Raw genomic sequence first — 20,954 nt, 5'->3', positions numbered from 1 at the left:
AGGTATCTGAAGGGTAGGCAGGTTGGGTCCTTGCCCATGAAAATGCCATTGACTCCCAAAGTTGCCAAAAATCCACAAGGATTCATTGAGACAGTAAACAGACGAGCAGACTTTTTGTTTTCTTTAAGGAGAGATGATGAGTGTGGAGGAATGGACGGATGGGCCAAACAGCCCCCAAATACCCTTCCCTCTTCCAATTGCAGTGGACAGAGGCCCTTCCTCCCTAGTGCCCCTTTCCCCATCCCCCACAACCAGTCTCTGTTTGGGGAGGGTGGGGAGAGCAGGGAGAGAAGGGCATAGTATGAAGGACAGTAAGCTAAAGATGGTCCCCTTTTCAACATGCACTCACAACCCTGCTCTCCCAGGAAACAGAAACTCAGAGCTGGTCCAGGCATGTCCCTTCCCACCCTTGTTTTTTAAGAAAGGTTAGTGTTGGGGGCCAAGGGAATCACGGGTATCAGGTCAACAGGAGAAATGTTGCTCTATTATTCTGATCAGGAGACTGCAAAGTGCGTTAGTACAGAAACTTTGCAATGTTCATCACTGTATCCAATGTATCTGAAAGTGTCTTGTACAGATTAGACACTCAAATAATAAATAAAATAAATTTATTAAGAAAAAAAATGATAAGTAAGACCTAAAGGGCTATTCACCAGAATGCTAACGGTGGTGGATACACTTCATCTTCTACTTAATTCACAAGCAAAAATGTCTATTTTATATAGTCATTTGATAATCAGAAAAACCAAAAATATTTCCAGTTTTAGAGGAAAAGCAGTTTGGAATCATCAAATTTTAGAAGAAATAAGAAGTATTAATGATCTACATACTCACTTTATAACATGAAGAAAATGACACCCAGAAAAGGTAAAGTTACTTACTTGCATAAGGTCACAAAGCTATTCTAAAACTTCGTCCAGATTTCCCTTCAAACTACTTTCTCATACAAATGCCATGCCTCAGTTCTGACACATTACCTCTTGGGCTTTTTCCTTACCATGTCTCCCACTAACTTCTGTGATCTTAAGCAAATGAATTAAACTCTGCAACAGTTTTAACTACAAGGTCAGTAGTTGATCTACAAGGTCACCTTTTTTAAAATATTTTCTCATTTTTTGGCTGTGCCACGCAGCATGTGGGATCTTAGTTCCCCGACCAGGGATCACACCCGCACCCCCTGCATTGGAAGTGCAGAGTCTTAACCACTAGACCGCCAGGGAAGTCCCCTACAAGGTTGCCTTTAAGTCCATGATTCTGCAGGGGAACAAAATCTGCCACCCCAAAATGTCTCTCTCTGGCATAAGGATTATTTTAGACTGATTATTTTTAAGAAACAGAAGACTAAGGAAGTCTTTCTTTTTACCTGTCCTTTAACTGCCTAGAAGAATTTAGATAAAGGGCCTGGTTCAGGAACAACACTATCAACAGAGAGATCTACAAAGATAATGGGCTAGGTGTGGTAGAAGGAACTTGGCAGGGCCCAGAGACCAAGTCCTCTCTGTGTCCCCTTGTCCCTGCATGGCAGAGCAAACATTTGTTTACCCAACATTTGCTTTTCCATCTTCCTATAATTTTTTTCCTCCCCCTTGAAGTACCAAACCCCTAGCCCCTTCTCCTCTCAAATGCCATATAAACCTCAATTGCCTAACTGGGGCCTCATTTTTCTGATGGAGACCTCGTACATATATAATTAAATTTGATTTTCTCCTTTTAATCTGTCTCATGTCAATTTAATTCTTAGACCACCTAGAAGAACCTAAAAAGGGCAGAGGGCAATTTTTTCCTTCCCCAGCAATTCTAAGCCTCTACAGTTGCTGAAAGCAGTAAAATCCACATCAGTGAATTCCTAGTCTAATGTTTGAATATAAATATAAGATAACAAGATTGCTTATGGAGATGATCTAATCTCCAAATTTATAAACCATGAACAGAATTTAACATTTTTATAATAAATCTGATATCACAATGTAAAGCAGCTCTTTACAGGGCCCAAGTCCTAAACCAATGTCCTCAGGCACACTCACAAGGTCGCTAGCATAAACGTCAAGCATTGAACTGTGCTAGAAGAGATGTGAAAGACCTAGTTTTAGCGCCTCTTATCCCTAGTACATATACACATATATACTCAATGCTACTTCTACTAGTTTTTCTATAACTCATCACTCATAAAAGTTGAACCTGGGCTTCCCTGGTGGTGCAGTGGTTGAGAATCTGCCTGCCAATGCAGGGGACACGGGTTCGAGCCCTGGTCTGGGAAGATCCCACATGCCGCGGAGCAACTGGGCCCGTGAGCCAGAACTACTGAGCCTGCGCGTCTGGAGCCTGTGCTCCGCAACAAGAGAGGCCCTGATAGTGAGAGGCCCGCGCACTGCAATGAAGAGTGGCCCCCGCTTGCCACAACTAGAGAAAGCCCTCGCACAGAAACGAAGACCCAACACAGCTAAAAAAAAATAAATTAATTAATTAATTTAAAAAAAAAAAAAAAAAAAGTTGAACCTAAAATGTAAATTTACTCTATTTTTCAGTAGGGAAGATAGCCACACTTCTGCAAAATCAACAATGATACCAAAAATAAAGCCTTAGCTTTCTCCTAATCTTTTTTTTAATCCTCACAATAATTGTCTTTACCGTCACTAAGTCCCTTGACTTTAGCCACCTTTAAACAAGTCTCTACTAACTTACGATGTAACTAATAAGTACTGGAGTAAAAGCCAGGAAACATGGATCCTTGCCATGAAAATATCTTGCCCAAGTGGCTTAAGACTCTTTAAGCTTCAGTTTCCATCATCTTCAAACTTAGCGTTTAGAACTAATTCTAGTCCCTTTTGCAATCGTACTAAAGTTACAGAATTCTATTGAATTCAGAACTACATCAATCTTCTGGTCTACTCCAGAAAACTCTATTTTCCATGAACAGTTTGCTGATGAGGTATGATGAAGAAACAATGCCCCCAAAAGAAAATCCCTATTTTTTAAATGCATATGCTTGTGAAGTCTTAATTTAAAACTTTCAAATTCATTCTTCTTACTACCACATCAAATGTCTATAAACTTCTTCCAAACTCTCAAAACATATGACTTGACAGTATAATGACAACTTATTAAAAACTGCATCTTTAATGCAATATTCAGATGTACAACGAATTAATTTTCTTATTCAATCTGTTTGTAAAAACGTCTCAAACACTGCAAAACACAATCATGAGGTGATATTTCTCGGAAAAAAAGAACAAAATTTCCAAATATAATTTTACTTTCTAGGATGAGTTTTAAAGCTGTTTTACAATATAAGAGCTTTGTTATTTTTAAATAATCTTATGTTTCTGAAATGATCATTATGCAGCCAAAATATTTTCTATTTATGTTTTTAAATAAATATATATACAAATATATATTGGGTTGGCCAAAAAGTTCATTTGGGTTTTCCGTAACATCTTACGGAAAAACCTGAATGAATTTTTTGGCCAACCCGATATATATGGTAACCAATCAGAAAATGTCTTGATCTAAAGTGTTCTCAACTTGAGTCTTATTTACATAAATAAAACAAAATAAACTGTGATTGAATAATATGAAAGGGCTGGGCATATTTTCTCCAAATTCTGCAAAAAGAATTAAACCCCTCACTGTCTCTTTTTAATCTGTTTTTTTAAATGTGTTCCCAATTAAATATCTTACATTTCTAATTAAATATTTTTCAAATAGCTACCATTTCTCACAGGCTTCTCAACTTTTCTTCATTTGTGCCTGTGAATTATTTGGAGAAATTATATTTCCCTAGAGATTAACTCAGAAAAAAAAAAAGCAAAAACAGTCAACAATGCCACTAAATTCTTATATTTCTTTTAAATACTGTCACTTTGCTTAAAAAAATTAAGTATTTAACATCAATGCTAAGTAAAACATGTGAATTAAAACATACAGTATAGAGATTAACCAATAAACTTGTATACACTATGGGAGTTCTGAAGTCATAGGCACTTCCTATCATAGTCTTAAGCCATTCTGCTACTGAATTATCAATCAGAACACTCCACTCCTTAATCTTTCCAAGTGTCTACCACAGTTTTTCACAACTCCATGCACATAAGCACATTTCCAAGCTCAGACTGGACCTTAAGCACATATAGAAACTTTCCATGATAATCCTCAGGATTTCCTGGTACCTCTGGAAGGAAAATGTGACAATCTAACAATGTCAGATTTGAACAATGCTAGTCATTATCAATACTTTCCAATTCAATTCTTCCTTTCCTCTTTTCCTTCTATCCTTTGTCCCTCCTTTCCACTAACAGTGACACAAAAGGAGTTGGAAGTCTTAGTGACTATGACAAAACTCATTTACACCCACAACTTCAAAAACACAATATGAAACTAACTGATTTTTTTTAAGGTTCATTAAAAGCAATATCCTGAAGTTTCACAAATGAAGAGGCTTCTACCGGAAGGAGGCCTTCACCTTGAACTGGTTAAGTAAAATTTAACAGTCTCAATTTTTCAGAACAAGAAATAAGGGGTCTTCCCATTGAAGCACAAGAGAAAGAAGCGATAAGTACAGTTACAGCTAGCACACAGGCTGAAAGTGAGAGTAACCTACTATTGATACAATACTATGAGGCACAGGCAAATTCAAGCTCCTTGGGCTTTCCTATACCACCCAAAGGAAAATAAATAATCTGAAGTGAAAGAATAAACCTAAACACTCTTACTCTGTGCCTTCATGTATTTACTTAAAATATCTTTTAATTCAGAAACAAAATATTTCTTCATAAGTACAGCATGGGAAAATTACTTTGACCTTTGCCTCTCAGAAAGGTAGTATACAAAAGGGTGCAAAGGTCCACTATTTACAACGATGATTGTAATAATGATTCCAAGCAATCATACAGTCAGTCATTCCTAAAAGCTATTCATATTACTAAGACTAGCAGTATAGTTTATGGGACAATGTTTTTCCCAGTTTCTTTAAAATAAACTGGGCCAAGAGGCAGAGGACTAAATGGTGTTCTTACCCTGTCATAATTGTTCACACTTCTATGTCCTAGAAGAGAGTGTTTTTTACCACCTAAGTATGGAATTGAACAAGTATGAATTTTAAGCTGATAACTACATGTAGTTATCACCTTCACATCTAACTGGATATCAAAGCATCTAGAAGTTATTAAATATTTTCACTGAAAACTGTCTCTATGTTCTGGTACAGCCTCAGAAGCCATTCCCTAAGGTTCTCCAGAATATCAGTATCATTTTCCACGGTGGTTTCATATATTCATGCTTAGAGTTGCAAGAACAGTATTAAGAGGAGGGTAGCCAAATTCTCATCAGGATTCCTATCCAAAGTTGGCGTGCCTCCCCTGTCATTTGCTTCCGCTGAAAGTAACAAATACAGGGACACCAAATTCACTCAGGTATATACACAATGATCTAAACAGCCATGCAGTACTTCAGCTGTAAAAATAAATTATTGGCACTTAAGCAAATTATATTAAAATAATAATAATATTATTATTAAATAATAAAGGGACATCCTCTCCCTTTTAATTAGTTGTGAAATAAAGCATCCATTGCTAGATATGTTAGGGAAAGAATTTGGCTCTAAACAGCAATAGATGCAAATGTGTGATTTCAGGGAGGCTTACAGATTTCAGAAAAGACCCAGAAATCCTTGGAATAATGGCAGTGAGAATTTACAGCTTTCTTCCAGGAGTGAAGCAGAAGACACATGGTTAAGAACACGAGATCCACAATCAAGTGACATAAGTTTTCTAAGGCTTAGTTTCCTCATCTATAAAGTAGGGATAATATGTGTGCCTATATACCTCATAGGGTTATTGTGAAGATTAAACAAAATAATGTAAGCAAAGAACTTTATATGGTGCTGGTTATACATCAAAGAGTAATAACTACTTGTACTACTACTAATACTATTAGAACCTTAGGTATTCTATACAGAGAGGTTAAAGGGCCAATTAAAAGTAAATTTAATCTAGACAAATACCATGTGGTTTCACTTACATGTGGAATCTTAAAAAAAAAAAATGAAAACAAAACAGAAACCGACTCATAGATACAGAGAACAAACCAGTGGTTGCCAAAGGGAAGGGGAGTAAGAGACTGGGCAAACTAGGTCAAGGAGATTAAAAGGCACAAACTTCCAATCATAAAATAAGTTAAGTCGTGGAGAGGTAGCATAAGGAATACAGTCCATAATATTGTAATAATTTTGTATGGTGACAGATGTTACTGACTTATCGTGGTGATCATTTCATAATGTATTTAAATGTCAAGTCACTATGTTGCACACCTGAAGCTAACATAATATTGTATGTCAACTATATTTCAATTAAAAAAAAAGTAAATTTATCTAGCCATCCTCTAGAAGAGGGGTAAGCAAACAACAGCCTGCTAGATAAATGAGTCCTTTTGTTTAGCCTGAAAGCTAAAGATGGTTTTTACATTTTCAAATGGTGGGAAAAAATTAAAAGAATAATATTTTGTGTCATGTTAAGATTACATGAAATTCAAATTTAAGTGTCAGTAAGTTTTATTGGAACATAGCCATGCTCATTCATTTACATATTTCCTATTGCTGTTTTCATATTACAATGGCAGAATTCAGCTGCAACAGAGCAAATATGGCCCACAAAGACAAATTATTTACTATCTGGACCTTTACAGAAAAAGTCTGCCAACCCTTGGTCTAGAATCTAGACTACAGCAGCTATTTAAAATCTAAATGTTTAATACATGGGTGCTTTCCTTTTGTAGTTAACTTGACAGATTTTCAGATAGTTTTTCCAAAGTAATTGTCTAAATCTGCAAGCATTAAAAATTCTGTTCAAGGCAATTGCTTCCCATACTCTTATCCTCATATCATTACATTTCCATTTACCAGAAGAAGTTACAAACAAAATCACTCTAAACATTGCTGTTTTTAAGCTCTAATACCACTACTGGCATGTAATAACAAGCAGAACGTGAAAAGATTTCCCTACCATGAATATATGTTTACCAAGACAAGTAAAGAGTTAAGCACTGAAATCAATGGTAAAGTTAAATGCCAAAAGGAACAGAAAACTAAGTTGCATCCAATGTCACTGATTCTGCAAGCTAACTCATCACCTTTGGGGAAAAAGAAAAGGGTGAAATAAAGGGAGATATTTGAAAGTTACTATAAGAAGCAAAGTGAAAGAAATACAATTATATGATGAGGAAGAAACAGAAGTATGAAAAAAGAGCAGAACATTCTTAAACTACATACAAGTAGATAAGAGAAGAAAGGAAACGAGAGAGAAGACAAAACAACAGAAATCATAAAAGGCAGAACAAACACAGTTGAAGATACTTATAAGACATACAAAGCAAAGGAAAATGTTTGATTATAATATCATGGGAAGGAAATCATCAGTTCAAAATCTGTCAATCATTTCTTCCTCTCCTTTCTTTCCCAAAGGTCTTGTTTGATTTTGAGAAAACATTATAGGGAAAATGTTGCAGGACTTTATTAAGTATCAGTGAAGAAACTGCTGCAGAGATAAATGATATCTGAAATGCTAAAGGAGCAAAAGAAACAGAAACTGCAGTTGGAGAACTTACACACCCTGGTAGGGGAGGTAAACCTGCAAAATGATTAAATTACTCAGAAAATTACAAAGTAACATACAAATGAAGTAGATGATAATTCTACTGGCAGAAAGAAAGGAAGGCAAAGGAATTCATACTCTAGCTTGTGAAGGAAGACTGTAGCTTGGAGCTTGAGGAGAGTCTGAAATACCAGGAGGGGAAATTGGAAAAGGAATCAAATAGGGATGAGCAAAAATATGCACAAATAGCATTAACGAATTTATGATTTACTAAGTAGCCAAAATCATAAATGTATTCTATCTAGAATAATTATGCTATTTTCTATAGTAATCGAGCATTAGGGATGACAAGCAGTTGGACAGACTTAAGTACAGAAACTGTCAGAGCTGATAGAGCAAGAAGTCAACATTGTTGAGACTTACCAGTACATTACCAGGGGTGAGAACGAAATTACTGACAACAAATTTCTATATGTAGAAAGGAAAATGAAGCCTGGAAGCTGCCAAATAAGGAAAATAGGCAAAAATTGATAGACTACTCTTAACTACAGTCAAAAATAAAATATTAGTATTCAAGAGGCCTGTGAATTAGAGGAATGTATTTCTGGGTCATTTCATTACAGCATTCTCGTGATTAAATGACTATGGATATACAGACAATGGTAGAATGAAAAGGGGAAGTCTAAATACATTTTCTACTCTTAAAACACAGAAAAAGAACTCTCCTAACAAATTACCATCATATAAAGACCACGATCAAGAACAAAATCCATAAAGATAAATCGGAAGTCTTACCAAGCGGAAGTCATTTCAAGATTCCAAAAAGAAATACTCAAAAGGCTTAGAAATTACAAAAAGATCTAAAATATTCTTTAAATACTATGCAAATATCCACACTGAAATTTCCATAAGAAGATGATGCTTCGGTAGGCCACACACACAAAGGTGTTACAGCATTAAATAACTGGATGATATCACAATATAGAATTTCCAGTTCAATCGGAGTTAGTTGACTCATAGTTCAAATAGCATTGGTTGTAGCATATCGACAAAGTAGTACTGGCACAGACTGACAATGATACTGTCTCAACTATATAGATCTATTCTTTAATTGAGATTTTAGTTGTGAAACTATTTTCTAGCCTGATTAATAGCTTAGGAAAGAAAACAGCTCAGGTTTCATTTGTCTCCACATAGTTTTAACTATTTATATACTCTTTGCAAAATTTAAGTACTTACTAATATCATCTTCATGATAAATGACAGAGTGAAATGGCAGAGTGCGGTCTTTAATATATCTCTCTGCTGGCTCAACATAAAATGTGCCACCACGAGTCTGAATGAATCCTTCAAATCTTCCATCAATAACAGACCCATGGCTAAAACTTCCTTCTTCACCTATTAATGAAAGCCACAAACTCTTAAAAATTTGATTTGCACATGAATGTTAAATTCATTCTCCTTTATAAAGCCATTCTTATGTACTGAAAAAAAACTAAATACAAATTTACTGGGGAAATTAATTTTCACATGAAATATATCAACCTGAATGTGAACAACAACTAGAACTTAGTTAAAATATATACAGTATAAATATAGTAACAACAATGAAAAATGGAACATCTGTCTTGCTGACAATCAAATTCCCAGAACCTAGCACAGTGCCTGGCATGCATGCAATAGTCATTCAAAAAATGACTTAAATAAACTTAGAGGCAAGCAGATCCACTGATAAAATATATACTTTCAAAATAAAGATATTAAAGTATCTCTTGAATTTCTACTCTAATTGCCATAAGAAAAAAAGTTCCTTTCCCACCTAATATATTCTGCACGAACCTTTTAGCTTCCTTTCCACCAGTAGGTTTTATAAATACATTTTAAAAATAAGACAGTATTAAATATTTCAGAAGCAATTTGAACAAAAGTATGCCAACAATTCTTTCTAAGATATTGGAAAAAGGTTTATGATAATGTCCCATCAATTATACTTCTTTAGGGAAAGAAAATAATAAGAAAAAAGGTAGTTTTGGTTTTTAATACAGTCATAAAGAAAAGCTGAGTACCAAACATCAAATAAGAAGAGGTGGGAAGTTAGGAGGGGGCTTTAGAAGTTAAATTTGCCATTTAAAAAGTTCTCATTAAAACAAAAATCAGGCTTTCTGCAATTTCTAAGTTGTAAATTAACAGTAATTAGTTGACTTTAAGTTAATCATAGACTGAAGCTGACTCCAAGACATTTGTATTTTAAATGATATGATTTTTATCTGCAAACTCATTTAGTCTTGTACACTTTTTGACTATCACCTACCAAAAAAAAAAAAGCTGGGGTTGGGGGGGTGCTGGGAGACTACTAAGTTACTTGCCCAGCAAGATAAATGATAAGAAAATAACAGAAAACTATAATCTAACATTAGAAATCTCGACCTATGGAAAAACACTTTCCTTTTCCATTAAAGAATTATAAGAATACAAAAAAACTTCTAATTTTTTAACTACGCTTGATCTACAAATAAGAAATTTTAAGTACAGAAATGCCTCATTTACCCATCATCATAAAAAAAAATAAGAAACCTTTCTCAAAGAATTTAATTTTTCAAGTTAGGATTTTGAGTGGAAATCTCTCTAATATGTAGACATAAAATTTAACTTTCAGTTAACTTTAATAACTCTTAATAAATAGGATCATCTTGAGTATTTATTAACATACAGTTAATATCAATGATATTTTGCCCCAATGCCTCCAGAAGACTTTGATTTTTTAACTTTTTTACGACTTCCATCAATTGTTCTACTCTTCTTACATTACTCAGCTGACAGACGTAATTTTCTATTGGGCTAATAAGTGTGCCCCCCATCTCCCTAATACCTTTTTAAATCTGGTATAGTAAGAGAAATTCATTAGAATTGTGAACAAAAAGCAAATAGATCCAGAGGAAGGAAGGCCCTGGGAGGATTTTCCTATGAATGACTTTGTCACATTATTTTTGGCTGTTAAGATAATCTTTACAGTTTCGTTATAAAACATAGTTAAGTTACTGTTAATTCCTTGCTTGGAAGATCAGAAAATTATATAAATCATTAAAATTTTTTTAAAAACCTAACAGTTTGGAGGTAGTGAGAGAGTCAAAACTTCATACCTTTCAGAAGTCAGACGCTGCATAATTCGATACTAAACATATATGTAAAGGTTGATCCAAGAATTACTTTGTTCTTCAAAGCCCATTGCTCTTCACGATACACTCAAGTCTCCCCAGGATTTATCCCATCTTTCTGAAATATTTGCCTATACCTCAAAATGCATATATTTCCTTGTGTAGAAAAAAATTAAAGAGGGTTCTTTTAAGGTTCAACTTACCATAAATATGTCCAGTGTAAATATGAGAGGTATCATAATCAAGTACCGTATTTGATGTTTCCACCCTAAATTCATCACTGAAAAGGGAAGTGTCCCTCTTCATTCGTAGGTTGAAATGTCTGCAAACAGGGTAGGAAAGGAAAAAAATGAAATTAAAAGGACCCAAATTTAAACAATTATTTTTTAAATTAAAAAAAATCTGCAAAATGTGGATTGTTTCACACAATTTGTCTATTTGGGAAATAACTGGCCAAGATTTTCTTATAAAAATTCTGCTCTGAAATTCAACCTAACACTGTGATACAACTCACATACAATTAAACAGTAATCATCTAGGGATATGTTAAAAAAATAAATGCCTATAGACTGATTCTCACATGGTGAAACAAGATCATTCCAATGGCAACTAAGTTGCTTGAAGATAAAAACAAGCTTCTTGACCCAGTTACTGTTAATTCACCACTACCTGTCTCCCCTCTCTAGTAATTCCAGGGCTTTTCCATTTTCCCCTATTATTCACAACTCAGATAAGAGAACACATAGGAAAGTGCCATCTAATTAGATACTTAACATCTCTTCTCAGAAAAGCAAGTATGCATGCTCTTTCTTTCACACACAGACACACACATACAGAAAGACAGACACACACACAGAGAAAACTTTACAACTCCTTTACTTTTCCCTGGGGCATCTTCTAATTCTTTGTAGACCTTTCTCAGTTCAATTTGGAGATCCCAAACCCAAAGGACCATGATATTAGCTGAAATCATACTCATTCTAACTGTCCTCTATAAAGGAAAAGGAAAGACCAAAATACTGAAATAAAATTAAATAAAGAAATCTAGGGTTTTACAATCAAACTCAGAATCAAAATCTTAAGCCTAAATCTTAAGCCTAGTAAATCCTTACTAGCCCAGGATTCCTGTCCATTAAATGAAGATAACACAGTCTATTTTCTGGAACCATTTTAAGGATTAGAGATTATAATGTATGTAAAGTCATTAACACAGTACCTGTCACAAAGGAGATGTAAAGGGTAGCAAAGTAGCTATCATTACTAAACTTTAAAAACTATATCAAGTCTCTTTTATAACTGCCATAAAGGTCTGCATATAACACAATTTCTACTCAGTGAATATGAACCAAAGTCTTTAATTAGCCAACCCCCCAATGTTAGTAGGATGTGGAATAATTTGAACTCTGACACATTGCTGGTGGAGGTAAAAAATGGTACAATCACTTTGGAAAACTGGCTGTTTCTTATAAAGGTAAACATACAAAAACCCTATGACCCACAATTCTACCCCAAGAGAAATGAAAATATAAAATATATGTCCACACAAACAATTGGACACAAATGTCCAAAGCAGCTTTATTCATAGTAGCCAAAACCTGGAAATAACCTAAATGTCTATCAGCAAGTAAAGAGAGAAAAAGGTTGTGGCTTATTCATACAGTAGCAAACTATTCAGCAGTAAAATCATCAAACTACTAAAAATAGGTACTTTTATAAAACACAAAAGAATGCACATAGTATATATAATTCCATATATATGTAATTCTAGAATAGGCAAAATCTATCTTTAGTGACAGAAAGCAAATCAGTAGTTGCCTGGGATGGAGAGACTAAGAGCAAAAGGGAATGAAGGGATTTTTTGCTCTGATGGAAATGTTCTACACCTTGATTTGAATGGTGGTTCACAAGTGTATACATTTGTCAAAACTTAACTCAAACTATACACTTGAAATGAATATATTTTATGTAAATTATACTTCAATAAAGTTGATTTTAAAGAAAAAAATCAAATAATTTTTCAAGTGAATAGGGGTCAACAGTTGGGTATAGCCATTACCTTCATAGAGTGTCACCCTTTCTGAACACTATTTTATCTTTTTCCCTTAATTTCCTGTGTTGGCAACCTTTTATTTTGCAGCTGCACTCATTTCTACTTGCCTAAAACTCTCACCAAAAAACCCCTAGGGCTTCCCAACTACTGTGACAAGGACTGTAGGCTAGGAAAGACATCCTTAGAACCTTAACGTTCCAACCTACTGCAGCAAGTAATCAACAAAGCCAAACACATCTTCTAAATGGGAACTCCACAAATTTATAAAAAGACAATCCTAAACAAACAGGAATCTTGCCTGAATTCTTGTCGTATATCCTTTTCATAAAATTCCTTTTAACCAACTAATAGACATGAAATTCTTGATCATAAATGTGAGTATAAATACACACATTATTTTTTAAAGGATCATATTTTGAAAAATCATTAATTTATCATTACATATACTTTTAATTTACTATATAAATACCACCTCTAAAAGAGCATCTTTGTTAAACAGACTAAACAGTAAAAATCCAAGGGCTTAATATGTTTGTCATTCAGGATTTATTATTCAGCAAAACTGTTTTACCTTAAAATCATTATAAGCAGCAGCATTAGTACTCTATCTCTCCCTCCCCCAAAATGGTAAAAGCTTCAGAAAGGACATTTAAGTTCAATATGAGAACAATCTATGCTGCAATCCCTACTCAAAAAAATAGTTTTATATCACTTTACGTGTCTATGCAGATAGCAATCCTAGAGGGATGTTGTAACAGAGAGAATTTAAGAACACTTGAAGTAGGCCCCTTCTAATCTTGATATTGATTTCGTAAGAAAATCATCTCATATATACAAAACATTATTCTCACTATTGATTTAAATTGGACTGAAACCATATATAAAATCAGTTTTCAATTATGCACATACAGAGTCAAGAAGCAACACAGATAATAAAACAAAAAATCAAATTTACATCATACCCCAAGATGCACTGCTTTATTAATATCAAAATTAATGTGCATCTGAAACATATATCAACAAAGAAGGAACAAGGTGAGCCTGGAAGGCAGGTAAATGGTAGAAGAAGCCAGACTGAATTAAGCTCTGTCACAATCCATGAAACAAATCAACTACAAATGAATAATCAGAAGCTGGATATATTATTCCATTAACTAAGTCATTGGATTCCAGTTCTCCAATTTTAATTCCACTACCATCTGTTTGATAGTTCATATCTTTACACTATTTTAATATTTATATAAATTGCAAATTCTTTGCAATAGTCCTGTCAAACAACGCATTATAAAGTAATAATAATAATTAGCTGATGAACACATCCTACCTTCCCAATTTCTCAACAAGCCTTGAATAAAAAATAATCTGAAAACATAACCTGATTCTTTTTATTTTATTTTATTATTATTATTATTTTTTTTTTGGCTGCATTGGATCTTCGTTGCTGTGCGTGGGCTTTCTCTAGTTGCAGTGAGTGGCGGCTACTCCTTGTTGCAGTGTGCGGGCTTCTCATTGTTGCAGAGCACGGGCTCTAGGCGCACGGGCTTCAGTAGTTGTGGCTCACGGGCTCAGTTGTTGTGGCTCACGGGCTCTAGAGCACAGGCTCAGTAGTTGTAGCGCACGGGCTTAGTTGCTCCGCAGCATGTGAGATCTTCCCAGACCAGGGATCAAACCCATGTCCCCTGCACTGGCAGGAGGATTCTTAACCACTGCGCCACCAGGGAAGTCCCAACCTGTTTCTTTAATTGCTTAAACTTTTGGCCCAAAGGTCAGAAAAACTACAGTGAACACTGCCTTATAAAAATCACTGTATTTTGGGAAAACAGTTTGGTGGTTCCTCAAAAAGTTAAACAGAGAATTACCATATGATCCAGCAATTCTACTTCTATGTATATACCCAAAGGAATGGAAATCAGGGACTCAGATACTTGTACACCAGTGTGTGTGGCAGCATTATTCATAATAGCCAAAAGATGGAAACAATCCTAATATTCATTAACATATGGATTTCAAGATGTATGTATGGGGAATTCCCTGGTGGTCCAGTGGTTAGGGCTCCACGCTTTCACGGCCAAGGGCCCAGGTTCGATCCCCCGTCGGGGAACTAAGGTCCCATAAGCCGCATGGCACAGCCAAAAAAAAAAAAAAAAGATGTACACATGAGTGGTATATACATACAATGGATTATTCAGCCTTAAAAAGGAATGAAATTCTGATACACACTACAACACAGATGAACATTGGGAAACATTATGCTAAGTGAAAGGAGCCAGACGCAAAAGGCCACATATTATATGACTCCAGTTATGAAGGACCTAGAATAGGCAAATTCCTAGAGATAGAAGGTAGAACAGAGGTTACCAAGGGCTGGTAGGAGGGCAGAATTGGAAGTTATTGTTTCTGTTTAGTATAATCAAAAAGCTCTAAAAATGAGTCACAGTGATAGTTAGACAACACTTTGAATGTACCCAATGCCACTGAATTGTACACTTAAAAATGATTAAAATAGTAAGTTACATGTTATTTTGCCACCATAAAAATATATAAATTTTAAAAAATCATCGTACTGGGACTTTCCTGGTGGTGCAGTGGTTAAGACTCCACGCTCCCATTGCAGGGGGCCAGGTTTGATCCCTGGTCAGGGAACTAGATCCCACATGCATGCCGCAACTAAGAGTTCACACGCCACAACTAAGGAGCCTGGATGCCGCAACTAAGGAGCCCACCTGCTGCAACTAAAGGAGCCCACGTGCCCCAATTAAGGAGCCGGTGAGCTGCCAACTAAGGAGCCCACAAGCCGCAACTAAGACCCGGCGCAACCAAATAAATAAATAAACATTTTTTAAAAAAATCATTTTATTCCCAAAAGCTAGGGTAAAAAATAAAATTGTGCTGGCAGAGATACCCTTCCTAGTGGTAAAAGCCCCTAGAGAATTGGTTGAGATAGTAGTATTGCGATGATAATGATGAGATTATAACATTCTTCTTAAATTTATATAGGTTTACAGTTTTCAGAGCACTTTCACACATATTACTGCATCCCGTCCTCACAGTAACATTGCAAAGGAAGCATGATGAATATTTTTATCAAAGGGTATGACTCAGGTCACAAGACTAGAATTAGGACTAGAACTCTAGTATTTGGTTGCTGCATCTTGCTTTCAATCATGCCACGAATGCCTCTCAAGCATGTGCCGGAAGCAGTCAAGCTAATATATGCTGAGTGTTGTAGGAGTCTTAATGTATGTAATATTATCAGTCTTCACCAAGTCACCTTTTAAAATCTGAACAAATTCAAGTAAGATACAGAAGTGAAAATATAACCTTATTTGAATTTCACTGAAAATTCTACTTTACAACACCACCATAAGAAGTTCCCTTTGATTATTAATCCCCTTTTCCTATGTTTCTTTCAGTAAGTTTAGTTCTCTTTTTTTTATTGTTATAATATAGTATACTGTCATCAAAGATAAACTTTAGATTTCCTCTGAGAAGGAAGATGCTCCGTATAAGGAACATCATTTGCACTGGGAATATTTTCCTACTGTTAGATTTAATCACATGTTGATTCTATGGATCAACAGTATTTTGTCTCTCATCTTGATTATAGTAGTTCTATTGTAATTCTTTCCTCAGTGGCATATAGTAAAGTTATAAAGAATAGAGTAAAATTATAGGAGGGCAAAATCAGCTAACAAATGACAGCAATTTGAAAAAATACACAAAACAGATTCCAAATCTCTGGCCTCAGTGCTTTGAAAATGCAGTTGTACCATGTGGTAATAATAGTTGGTTTTCCCCTCTAAGGCTTTAGAAAAGCACTCTAAATCTAAACTAAACAAACAAACAGAGGTACCAGAACCACCTCTGGTACAGAACAACAAAATAGATTATGCTAGGATATGATTCTCTAAGTTTTTAGAAGATCATATACCTTCTATATTAAAGAGGTACCATTCTATATATTAGAACAGTAAGAATATAAAGCGAAAAGAAGTTGCCTTTTCCCATATGATAGCTATTTAGGCTAAAGATAATATGGCTCTGACTCTCAGAAGAAAACAGCAATAGTTAAAGGTGCATCCCTTGAACTGAAGTCGTATTAGGACAAAAAGCCTCGACTAATCAAGTACCTTGGTAACAGGGGGAAGAAACCTGAGAGCAAAAACCTTGCTTCCAAGTATGCCTGTAATCCAGCAGTCCCAGACGGGTCTACTGTGTCTAAATGGAACAGGTTTATGGTAGGCCTGGGTAGTGATTCCTAGCAATAACACAGTACTTAATAGCCATCCCTGACATTTCTAGGTATTCTTTTCCTTGTAACATTCACCTTCTTCTTAATAAAGATGCTTGACAGAGTCTCCATCCAAATTATTTTTGTAAGACAAGTTGCCAGTATTAATAGCAAATATTACTATGAGTCAAATATCTAGTTTACTTCCACTAGTATACTTTTTGAAACAGCAAAGTCCTTTTTCAAATTATCTTAAAGAAGCCACTATCCGCCTCCTCCAAAAAAAAAGGATAAAACAAAACAGGTTGGTAGAAGGGGAAAGGGCAGAGTCAGCCCACCTGCGCCCCATTGGGAAGAACCTGAGGCAACCTCCACAGAAATTCTAGGGCTCTACAGTTTGAAAAACACAGTTCCAGGCTTTACTGATGGCCTTGAGGTAGATAGATTACCTCAAATAAGCAAAAATACATGTACGAGATTCCTCAAGAGTTCCCAAAGAAGATAAAAGTGAAACTAAAACTCAAGCAAAAATAAGTAAATTTATCCTGTGTAAGGAGAAGCAGGGACTTCCCTAGGGGTGCAGTGGTTAAGAATCTGCCTGCCAATACAGGGGACACAGGTTCAACCCCTGGTCCGGGAAGATACCACATGCCGCGGAGCAACTAAGCCCATGCGTCACAACTACTGAGCCCGAGAGCCAAAACTACTGAGCCCACGTGCCACAACTACTGAAGCCGGCGTGCCTAGAGCCCGTGCTCCGCAACAAAGAGAAGCCACCGCAACGAGACGCCGGCACACCACAACAAAGAGTAGCCCCGCTTGCCGCAACTAGAGAAAGCCCGTGTGCAGCAACGAAGACCCAACAGAGCCAATAAATAAATAAATAAATAAATTTTTAAAAAATAAAAGGAGAAGCAAATCATCAGTGTGTCTTTCCCATATAAAGAAGAGCCATGGGGAAGAATCTGCCCTGATGGCATGATTACAGAACACATGACTACATGTATTATACATGATGAGAAAAGTAAATTTATCTATTGGACAGAAAAAAGTTTCTGTAAATACTTTGACTTTATGCAACTATGTAACTAAACAATTGGCAAGCAAAACTACTGTATATAAAACACTGAAACAATAAGATTTAAAGAGTAGAGTGAGACTTCAATTACTCAGATATTTAATGTAAATCAAAGTATAATGTCATAAAGATCATCTAAATTTATTAATTTCACAAATCAGAGAAGGCTGATTTGACCAAGATCACACAAATAAAATCAGAGCTTAAACCTGAACCAAAGTCTTCAGTTAGCTAACCAATGATCTTTCCACCACACCAAGCTAAGTCTCCTGCTTAGGATAAAATAACAGAGCTCCAGGATGGCAAAATACAGGACATCTCCTTAGTGAAAGACAAAAACAAAAGACTGACTTAAAATGCATAAACAATGGTATTGTTATATCTAAAAGAAGAATGTATCAATGGAAGGGAATCTAAAAAAAAAAAGATCAAAGAATTAAAACTGGCAGTGTACATCCAAAGAAAGTGATCAGAATCATGAACTTAATATTCCTTCACTCCATAAATATTTATTGAGCACTTACTAGGGCAAGCACAGTGCTAAGCTTGGGGACACAGGCATGAATGACACAATTCACAGAACACATTCTAGTTTTTACATGGTTTGTAAGCAGAGAGAAAGGGAGGGTGATGGGAGGAAAGAAGGAAGGAAGTTGGTATTGTAGTGACAAGTGCTATGATGACAAACAAAGTAGGATAAAAGGACGGAGTGGTAGGAGGAAAGAAGGATGCCACTTTACAAAGGGTGGTAGGAAAGATTTCTTTGAATTGATGACATTTGAGCAGAGACTTCAATGAAGTAGAGGAGCAAGAGCCGTGTGGTTATGGAGCGGAGGTGGGGAAGGGCTTCGGGCAGAGGAACTACAAGTGCAAAGGCATGCATTGTGTGATGGAGAAAAATCATCACTGGGAGTACAGTGGTATAAAGAATGGAAGGGAAACAGGAGATAAGGTAAGAAAATAGAATCTAGCACACAGAAGAGACTCAAAATCTTTGTTGAATTAATGAAGACTTGTCTGGGCAGCCAGGAAGTTATTCTCTATGTGACAAATGCTTTCTAAAACATCTCCATGAATATATTCCTTCAAACTACAATATTCCCTGCCCCCTTTTGGGCGAATTAGGAGAAGGAAGGGGACTTGCCCTTCTGCCATACATTCTCATTATCTCAAATCTCTCCTTTTATTTATTTTTTAATTTATTTATTTATTTTTGGCTACATTGGGTTTTCACTGTTGCACGCGGGCTTTCTCTAGTTGCGGCAAGCAAGGGCTACTCTTCGTTGCGGTGCGTGGGCTTCTCATTGTGGTGGCTTCTCTTGCTGCGGAGCACGGGCTCAAGGCACGAGGGCTTCAGTAGCTGTGGCACGTGGGCTCAGTAGTTGTGGCTCGTGGGCTCTAGAGCACAGGCTCAGTAGTTGTGGTGCACGGGCTTAGTTGCTCCACGGCATGTGGGATCTTCCCAGACCAGGGGTCGAACCTGTGTCCCCTGCATTGACAGGCGGATTCTTAACCACTGCGCCACCAGGGAAGCCCTCAAATCTCTCTTTTTAAAAAATAAAACTTACCATCTCTTCCCCTATGGTCCTCAAGGACTCCACTCCCATGCACATTTTCCTTCCCCTGTTACTTTTCCACATCCAGAGAGGCCTGAAGATCCAAACCCCTCCTCCAAGCCCCACTCCCAGGCTCCTCTCATCCAACTGTGACCACGCAAGTAGCTCTGGTCTCCTTCCCTTTGGGTAAGTAGGTTCTATACTGACTTCTTATCCTCAGCCTCCCTCTCACTTAAGATAAAGTTTCTGATGAAGCAGAGGTACTGCTGTTCTGCTACAGCAAAGTGTTTAACAGTTTTTTGATTTGCCTTGCTGATGATGTCAACTTCTAAAAGAAAAAGAACACAATGAGAACTTCTACTCTAGACTTAATACTGATAAGCTGTGAATAACTGGTTGATGATGAAGTGACAAGAACTTGAGAAGACACCATCATCTTATCACCATGTAGTTTGTTAAAACAAGAAAAAGTGTAAGAGAGCAAAGGTTTTTTTTTTTTAATTAATTAATTTATTTATTTATTTTTGGCTGTGTTGGGTCTTCATTTCTATGCGAGGGCTTTCTCTAGTTGTGGCAAGTGGGGGCCACTCTTCATCGCGGTGCACAGGCCTCTCACTATCGCGGCCTCTCTTGTTGCGGAGCACAGGCTGCAGACACGCAGGCTCAGTAGTTGTGGCTCACGGGCCCAGCTGCTCCACGACATGTGGGATCTTCCCAAACCAGGGCTCGAACCCGTGTCCCCTGCATTAGCAGGCAAACTCTCAACCACTGTGCCACCAGGGAAGCCCCGAGAGCAAAGGTTTTAATAAAGCAGATTTTTAAACATTCACAGAAAGCATGGATAAAATCTCCTATTCAGGGACTTCAAATACATTAAAGTTGAGTGAAGTTGAGTGACCATGTCTCCAAAATGTCATCTAATATGAAGTTGGACAAAGTGACCTCTGAAGTCTCTTAAGACAAAGAATGTGAAAGGCTCACTCAGTTTGACAGGTACGAATAAGCTACTGTTGAAAGCGAAACATTAAAAAATTGGGGGAGTCACGTATATGGTCAAAACGGTTTTATTATGGACAAATAAAATACGTTTGTATTTCATACATTTAGGAAAAATTAGCCAAGTTATACTCAAAAGATAACCAGGTCCTTATACTCAATCACCACAGAATTAGTAGAGATGGTTCCTCAAAGATATTGGCCCAATATGCTCTCGCAACCAAAATGCCCAAAGATCACTGGTTATTATCATGAATCATTAGAGATTCAAACAGGAAAAAAAAAGTTACTTCTTTACCCTTATT

At 36.3% G+C, this 20,954-nt stretch overlaps 1 protein-coding gene across 1 annotated transcript in view; it reads right to left on the bottom strand.

The window, feature by feature from the left end:
* The window catches only part of ADAM10 (ADAM metallopeptidase domain 10), a 109,062-nt gene that overhangs the window by 60,311 nt on the left and 27,797 nt on the right, over positions 1–20,954 (bottom strand). The window contains exons 3-4 of the mRNA XM_057543260.1: positions 10,942–11,060; positions 8,823–8,981 (exon numbers count right to left, since the gene is read on the bottom strand). Coding sequence (XP_057399243.1) covers positions 8,823–8,981; positions 10,942–11,060 — 278 coding nt within the window. The remainder of the gene's footprint in view (positions 1–8,822; positions 8,982–10,941; positions 11,061–20,954) is intronic.

Source organism: Balaenoptera acutorostrata, chromosome 3 (assembly GCF_949987535.1).
Source record: "Balaenoptera acutorostrata chromosome 3, mBalAcu1.1, whole genome shotgun sequence".
NCBI lineage: Eukaryota > Metazoa > Chordata > Mammalia > Artiodactyla > Balaenopteridae > Balaenoptera > Balaenoptera acutorostrata.
Note: the sequence above shows the minus strand (reverse complement) of the source record. Positions and strands in the feature narration are given on the sequence as shown.